This window comes from Aquarana catesbeiana, linkage group LG03, assembly GCF_042186555.1.
Source record: "Aquarana catesbeiana isolate 2022-GZ linkage group LG03, ASM4218655v1, whole genome shotgun sequence".
Classification (NCBI taxonomy): Eukaryota; Metazoa; Chordata; class Amphibia; order Anura; family Ranidae; genus Aquarana; species Aquarana catesbeiana.
Genome location: NC_133326.1, coordinates 692685167 through 692694131, shown reverse-complemented (window position 1 = coordinate 692694131; position 8965 = coordinate 692685167). Strand labels below are relative to the sequence as shown.

Genomic DNA, 8965 nt, shown 5'->3' with positions numbered 1-8965 from the left:
TCAAATTGAAGGTGTACAAATTGGCCTTTCATCACCAGTAATGATCAATGCCCAAATTTGTGCAGCATCAGCATACAATATTTATTTTGAAAATATATCCTATGAAAACAGCAAACAATGAAAATGTAAGTGAATTCCAAATTAATGTCTGCAAATGAGAAATATATAACTCAATATAAATTGTTTTTACAGCACATGTATGACTTGGCCTACTGACAATAAATTAAGTTTGTTTTGTTTTTTTTTGTAATCATATAAATAAAAATAATTTCCTTCTGTGAAAAAAATGAATCCCATGAAAATATCATCACTCACTACACATCCCCAGTGCTTCCATGTGATTAATTCTAAAGATCTATAAAAGAAGCAAAATCTTCATTCGGTGAACAGCATTTCCTGCTGATCTGAGCTTTCTTCAGTATTACATTCTCTTTAAAGACATTTTCAAGTTATTCACAAGCACTAGAAGTTCATTGTTTTTACTTTATATGAAAGGGGAAGAAGAAAATAAATCCTACCTAGGAAAGGCTGATGAATATACTTGAAACACAATAATTTGGAGTACTATAAATCTTAATCAATGATTTTTTCAGTTTTGTAATGCAGATATTTTTGGCTGGCTTTCGATAATGCATTGATCCTTTTTTACAATCAAAGTGACTTTAATTAGTGAGAATTAGATATCTAAGCATAGCCAATCTGATGGAACTTGTTTTGAATATGTTCAATGTTCAATATACAGTGTGGTGTAACTCACACTGACCAATCAGAATCTGTTTTTGACTTGCATTCCTTCCTTCCTTCCTTCCTTCCTTCCTTCCTTCCTTCCTTCCTTCCTTCCTTCCTTCCTTCCCTCTTTTCTTCCCTTCTTTTTTCCTTCCAGCCTTCCTTCCTCCTTCCATAATTTAATAAAATGGTTTGTATCAACTATACAGGGCAGGTTTGACAATTTTTAATCTTCTGCCTTCCACAAATGGATAAAACAAATGTGACCAGAATTGCAAACATTTACCTCTTAGGATTTCAGATTCCTCAAAGTGTAACATTGTTTATGTTTTTTCTTTTCATTTCACTTTATTGTGTGACAATATGTGGAAACCTCCTGATCATCACATTGGTGTCCTACAGCAGAACTCTCCATTCTCCTATGTACTTCTTCCTCTCCCAGCTCTCCGTATTAGATATAGTACTAGTAACTGATATTCTTCCAAACATGATCAGCAATGCTTTGGTCAAAAAGACTATCATGTCATTTTCTGATTGCTTAACCCAGTTTTATTTCTTTGTTATGGTAGAACCTTCAGAGTGTCTTCTTCTGACAGTGATGAGTTGGGACAGATATTTGGCCATCTGTAAACCATTGCATTATACTTTGAAAATGAACTACAAGGTTTGCTGGATACTGGTTATGCTTTGCTGGATCTGTGGTACGTTTGTAGCTATAGTTAACATTGTAACTATATCAAAATTAAAATTTTGTGGTCCTAATGTTATTGATCACTTTTTCTGTGACTTTGATCCAATCTTACAGCTTTCCTGCTCTGATTTTACCACTGCTCTATTTGAAGCACAGATTTTGGGTTTTACATTTGTTGTCATCCCATTCTCCATTATTATTGTATCATATGCTTATATTATATCTACTATTTTTAAAATGTCATCTATTACTAGACACAAAGTTTTCTCAACATGCAGTTCTCACCTAACTGTGGTTTGCATTTATTATGGTACCCTAGTTTGTGTATATTTGATACCTAATATAGGACAGACAAAAACAATTACTAAACTCCTATCATTACTGTACACTGTATTCACACCAATGATAAATCCAATTATATACAGCCTGAGGAATCAAGAATTAAAAAATGTTGCTGGCAAAATCATCCAAAACTTTTTAAACATGTATTGACTTAAATTTGTACTCATTATAATATTTTTACATTTTATGCAGAATATGTAAGTGCAGGAGACAAACATTTCCACCTAAAAAAACGCCATTGCTTGAAAATTTCAGAATTTATAGATTCAGATAAAGGGACAAAACTTGAATAATATAAATGATTGATTATATTAATGCTGTCACCACAGGGTGGCACTGTGGACAGCACAATGAATGATACACAATGCCACGTACTTAATTAGTCATAGAGATTGGAATATTGGGAAAGATGGACTTTTTAAAAAAAACTTTTTTTTTATTTTACAAATCAGTAACAAAAAACTAGCACAAGAATAAAAAAATATTTACATCAGTGAGTGTGGTTTAAAACATATCTCAGTGACCAACCAATCAGTCCAGATTTCCATCAAACTCAATGGACTGGGCTGGTGAGCCAGGAAATTCTGAGGCTTGACAATAACCCCAATATAATAACATATGTATAAAATGACCTAGACAAATTTCACACTGAGACGATATATAAGGGGTTAACAAAGACCAAACCAGGATGTATCATGTCATCAAATGTGGAAAAAAATTAGAAAAATATGCTATACAGATACTCCTTGTTTAATCACTTACCTGTTTAATGACCACTTGGACTTACGACCAGCTCTCCCCACCCTAACAACCCGCTATACATCATTGTATTGTACAGAATTTTTGTTTGTGTTCTGTACTGATGCAAATTAAAACAACGTTATTGAGCTGGAGTTGTGTGTTTAGATTTTTTTTTCACAATACAATACAGAACAGTAGTTAAGAATGCCTAAAATATTGATTAATTGTGGTTCCTCGTTTAACGACCAATTCGTTTACTGACCTGGTCTTTGGAACGGAACCTGGTCGTTAAGTGAGGAGAGCCTGTACAGTTATGTTGCACTACAAAAAAAAGCAGAGCAAAATGTATAAACAATTTCATGAAGGATATTGTGAGAACATTTTGGTTGGAAACTTTGAGTTAAAATATATATATATTTTTATAAGCTGCATTTTTTTAAGACATACTGTACAATATATGGGTGGTTGCTAAGATAAGATTAATTATGTTTTAATCTCTAAGTTCAATCAAACTATACTCTATGGTCAAACCTATTTTGACACTGCTCCAGTTTTTTTAGATATTTCTTTTTTTCTGTGAAGACTATTGCTAAATAATGCAAGATTATACAATGACATTTTAGAAAACTATACACTTCTAACATTTTTAGAACAGTTTGGAGAAGTACCTTTTCTGTTCCAGCATGATTATACCCCTGTAAACAAAGCCAGCTCCGTAAAGACATAGTTTGATGAGTTTGGTATGTAGGGACTCGAGTAACCTGCACAAAACCCCGAACCTCAGTCCTATTGAACACCAATGGAACACCAATGGAATAAATTAAAACACAAAATGGGAGGTCTTCTTATCCACAATGAGAACTTGACCTCATCATGCTCTTCATCTTGTGAAGCCCAGTATAGCCACAAAGAGAAGAAAGGGGGAATTCCATAATAATGCCTACAGTTTTGTAAAGAGATGTCCAACAAGCGTAGAAAAGTGTGATGGTCATGTGGAAGAGTGGTGTCCAAGCCTCTGATATGATAGGAAGCTAAAAGTAGTAGCTCCTGCTGTCTCCTGTTTTGCCCTAGCATAGAATTAATCTTTGCTTTGATTACCCCCTCTAGGTCAGCATTGCTGGCTTATAGGTATGCTGGCTTACTGGTCTGTCAGCTTGTCAGATGGCTCTCTGGCCTGTGGAAAGGCCTGCCAGCTAGCTTTTATTCTGTTTTTTTCTCTGCTTCCTATTGCTATCTGCCTGATTGCTTGTAAGACCTTGCTGTGAGAAGGTTGTGTTTTAGGGTTCAGCCAGCTTACTACTACATCAGCTGTAAAAAAAATGTTTTTGCAACTTACAGTATATGTTGAAAAGGAAAGTTAATTATGGGAGTTGTGTTGTGTGCTTGGGAAAATAAAAAATAGTAGTATATGCTTTAATAACCTGGAGGTATTACATCGCAACACGGCTGTGAAAAATCAATACAGCCACACCCATCATACTAGAGCAAAGAAACACATTACATTCAACTATTACATTTTATTACATTAAACAAGAAAATATATATGATTTTAATTTCTATACAAAGGGGTTTTCTCATGATATTGAAAAAAATAACATTTTTATAAATTGATTTATATAGTAACAAGAATTTTTGGGGAGATACCAACATAGTATAAATACATGTCAGTATCCACATCCCAGCGACTTATAAAACAACAACAAGGCTATAAAGAGGAAATTTGACTTTTTGTGGTACAAAATGAATTCTAACATTCTAAACTCAGTTAAAAAAAAATCACATGTATGAGCATATGATATTCCTTAAGGACATCCAGTATATGCTACCAAGCAGTCATATTTCCCAGAACATTCAGTGTTTGCCTCTATACTGCCATAATATAGTTTCTTAGAAGGAAAAAGGGAGCTGAACATCAGAATAATAGCAAGGTTAGGTTAATAAAACATTAGAAGCATTCATTAGTGTGTTCATAGAAAAAAAAAATCCGAAAGAGTAACATCACAGATGGAGTAAGAAGCTGGGGATCCTTTCGTTGTATCACCTTGAAAAGTGAATTTTGTTCACCTAAATCCTGACAGGACCTTTCCCCACCAAACATGTAGTCCCACTCAAATGTGCCTTTACACAGCATTCCAGAGTAGGAAAGACACCCAATGGCCATTTCTGTCCTCCTTTGCTGAACACCAAATACACCCACCATTGGGTAGATGCACTCTGTGACCCAAATGCTGAATGATTAACCATAGACATACAGTACAGTCAGGGCCGCTGTTAGAAATGATGGGGCCCCCCGTACAGCCTACCTGATGGGGCCCCTTCAACCACACCTTTGACCCAACCCCTGGCCCCGACCCTGACCCCGTCTCGAAACAAAATGCAGATTTGTTGCTGTTTACACATGCGTGTGAAGCCAACGTGTGTGTTCACAATTGCGTATAAGCACGAAAGAGCGGGGGTAGTTTACATTTCTTTTAAATTGTGTTTTATTAATTTTTTTCCAATAAAAAATCTTGCAGTATATCTTTGCATTTTTTTTCCTTTTTTGCTTCCAAAAGGGATGAACAACATCCCTTGCGATAGTCCATGACAGGTCTTTTTTTATGGAGAGATCTGGGTTCTTTTAGACCCCTTATCTGTCCTCTGGACTCTAAAAAGCATCTGATCAAACCAAGATCAGTTTGATCAGATGCTTGTTCAAGCCAGTAATGCTTCTTTACATGAGACCGAAACCAGAAGTGATAAAATCCTCATCACTTCTGGTTTCTGATGTCACACAGTGGAAGGAACAACATCCATACCTCTCACTGTGTCCCAGGAATCCGTGTCTTAAAGGCAGTAAAGGCAGTGGTGGGACCCCCGCCCACTGCCTGTAAAAGTAATCCAGCGGCTTCTTAACCACTAGGATTACTTTTACTTTATAATGCATGTGCTGCCTGCAGAGACCATGCCACCCATGCTGCCAATGCCATAATGCATGTTCTGCCTGCAGACAGTGCCACCCATGCTGCCATGCTGCACTTTGTTTCAAGGCGGGGTCTGGGGAGGGGTGCTGCTACATGAGGGACCAGGGGCGTGACCAGAGGTGGGGCTGAAGGGACTCCGTCAGGTAGGCTGTACAGGGCCCCATGATCAGCGGCCCTGGTGGGGCGGCATGATGTACATGCTCCCCGAAAACAATGAAATAGTCCCTCCACTGCACTCACCTCCTGGGCCCCTCTGTCCTGATGGGGCCCAGGAAAATTATATAACCTCCCTTTTTAAGCAAGTAGGAGTGGGGGAGGAGTCTAGAAAGTTTTTTTTCTTCAATGCAGTAAGAAACTATAATGCTGCCCGGGCCCTGCTATGTAGCTGATGGGGGCGGGCCCGGTACAACAGGACTGGTTGTACTGCCCTATCAGCGACCCTGAGTACAATCTAACGTCAGCCTATATTAAAATGTTTCAGTCTTCGGATTGCATTTGATTCCTACAGCGCTCTTTCCTTTGGCCAGGTCAGGCAAGGGTGTTACCACTATGGCAGAGTCTGGGATGAACCTACAATAATACCCAACCCTACCCAGGAAGGTTCTCACTTGCTTCTTGATGAAAGGAGCAGGCTAATCCCTGATGGATTTCACTTTATGTATTTTGGGTTTCATTAAATCCTTCCCAATGGTGTACCCCAGTTATTGGGTCTCTTCTAAACCAATGGCATTCTTCTTCGGGTTTGTTGTTAAGCCTGCTTTACTAATGGAATGCAGGACAGCCTGCATTATAGGTAGGTCACTTTCCCAGTCTGTGCTCCAAATAACCACATCATCTAGAAATGCCACTGCACAGTGTTACTGATAATTTCATCTACCATCTGCTGGAATATAACGGGAGTCCCGTGTAGCCCAAACAGCATCTAGGCATACTGCCTCAAACCCTCTAGGACCTGCCAATACCCCCTAGTGAGATGAAGGGTGGTTTTGTACCTGACTGAACCCAACATCTCAATTAGTTCATTAACTTTGGGCATAGGTTAATTTTCAAATATTGAAAATTCATTTCATTTCCAGATTCATAGGTTTTCTTTGCAATGTCTAGAAACCCTCAAGAAGGAACATAAGAGCACTGGTATCTGATCAGCAGAAGTACAGCTGATGATGCACCACAGAGATGCAAAGTCCAGGTCAAAGTGCAGTCAGGCCCCAAACCTGGTCAAGTGATAGCCGAGTGGAAGAGCACCAGGATGTAAACAGAATCAGGGTCAGGAACAGGCAGAAGTCAGCAACAATTAGGAAGTTAAGGACAAAATCACTAGTCAAAAGCATAGTCAGTAGTTCATGCCAAGGTTGATAGTTGAGGCAGAGAGCGAACATAAGCAGCCAAGAATAATCCAACAGTGATTTCAGAGTGGAAGCCAGGTCAGTAACATGATCAAAATACGTATCAGGATTAGGGATGAGCTTCGAGTTCGAGTCGAACTCATGTTCGACTCGAACATTGGCTGTTCGCAAGTTCACCGAACAGCGAACAATTTGGGGTGTTCGCGGCAAATTCGAATGCCACGGAACACCCTTTAAAAGTCTATGGGAGAAATCAAAAGTGCTAATTTTAAAGGCTAATATGCAAGTTATTGTCATAAAAAGTGTTTGGGGACCTGGGTCCTGCCCCAGGGGACATGGATCAATGCAAAAAAAAGTTTTAAAAACGGCCGTTTTTTCAGGAGCAGTGATTTTAATAATGCTTAAAGTCAATCAATAAAAGTGTAATATCCCTTTAAATTTCGTACTTGGGGGGTGTCTATAGTGTGCCTGTAAAGGGGCGCATGTTTCCTGTGTTTAGAACAGTCTGACAGCAAAATGACATTTTGAAGGAAAAAACTCATTTAAAACTACTCGCGGCTATTGCATTGCCGACAATACACATAGAAGTTCATTGATAAAAACGGCATGGGAATTCCCCAAAGGGGAACCCCGAACCAAAATTAAAAAAAAAAAATGACGTGGGAGTCCCCCTAAATTCCATACCAGGCCCTTCAGGTCTGGTATGGATATTAAGGGGAACCCCGGCCAAAATTTAAAAAAAAAAATGACATGGGGTTCCCCCTAAATTCCATACCAGACCCTTCAGGTCTGGTATGGATTTTAAGGGGAACCCCGCGCCAAAAAAAAAAAAAAAAACGGCGTGGGGTCCCCCCAAAAATCCATACCAGACCCTTATCCGAGCACGCAACCTGGCAGGCCGCAGGAAAAGAGGGGGGGACGAGAGTGCGGCCCCCCCCTCCCTCCTGAACCGTACCAGGCCACATGCCCTCAACATTGGGAGGGTGCTTTGGGGTAGCCCCCCAAAACACCTTGTCCCCATGTTGATGAGGACAAGGGCCTCATCCCCACAACCCTGGCCGGTGGTTGTGGGGGTCTGCGGGCGGGGGGCTTATCGGAATCTGGAAGCCCCCTTTAACAAGGTGACCCCCAGATCCCGGCCCCCCCTGTGTGAAATGGTAAGGGGGTACATAAGTACCCCTACCATTTCACGAAAAAAGTGTCAAAAATGTTAAAAATGACAAGAGACAGTTTTTGACAATTCCTTTATTTAAATGCTTCTTCTTTCTTCTATCTTCCTTCATCTTCTGGTTCTTCTGGTTCTTCTGGCTCTTCTGGTTCTTCCTCCGGCGTTCTCGTCCAGCATCTCCTCCGCGGCGTCTTCTATCTTCTTCTCCTCGGGCCCCTCCGCACCCATGGCATGGGGGGGAGGCTCCCGCTCTTCTCTTCTTCTTTTCTTCTCTTCTTCTCTTCTTCTTTTCTTCTTTTCTTCTCCGGGCCGCTCCGCAATCCATGCCGGCATGGAGGGAGGCTCCCGCTGTGTTATTTAAGAACTGTCAGACGAGGAGCGCCGTCACACAGCGGGAGCCTCCCTCCATGCCAGCATGGATTGCGGAGCGGCCCGGAGAAGAAAATGAAGAAGAGAAGAAGAGAAGAAAAGAAGAAGAGAAGAGCGGGAGCCTCCCCCCCATGCCATGGGTGCGGAGGGGCCCGAGGAGAAGAAGATAGAAGACGCCGCGGAGGAGATGCTGGACGAGAACGCCGGAGGAAGAACCAGAAGAGCCAGAAGAACCAGAAGATGAAGGAAGATAGAAGAAAGAAGAAGCATTTAAATAAAGGAATTGTCAAAAACTGTCTCTTGTCATTTTTAACATTTTTGACACTTTCTTCGTGAAATGGTAGGGGTACTTATGTACCCCCTTACCATTTCACACAGGGGGGGGCCGGGATCTGGGGGTCACCTTGTTAAAGGGGGCTTCCAGATTCCGATAAGCCCCCCACCCGCAGACCCCCACAACCACCGGCCAGGGTTGTGGGGATGAGGCCCTTGTCCTCATCAACATGGGGACAAGGTGTTTTGGGGGGCTACCCCAAAGCACCCTCCCAATGTTGAGGGCATGTGGCCTGGTACGGTTCAGGAGGGAGGGGGGGCCGCACTCTCATCCCCCCCTCTTTTC

At 40.8% G+C, this 8965-nt stretch overlaps 1 protein-coding gene across 1 annotated transcript; it reads left to right on the top strand.

Annotated features, from left to right (window-relative positions):
• The first annotated feature begins 973 nt into the window (after positions 1 to 973).
• LOC141134795 (olfactory receptor 10A7-like) lies at positions 974 to 1909 on the top strand. The gene has a single exon (XM_073624230.1). It carries the CDS (start codon positions 974 to 976, stop codon positions 1907 to 1909), a length of 936 nt encoding a protein of 311 aa, XP_073480331.1.
• Positions 1910 to 8965: the final 7056 nt, after the last annotated feature.

What these genes read in the sequence shown, in the direction of transcription:
- LOC141134795 (XM_073624230.1), top strand. Translation starts at nt 974, where the DNA reads ATGGATAAAACAAATGTGACCAGAATTGCAAACATTTACCTCTTAGGA.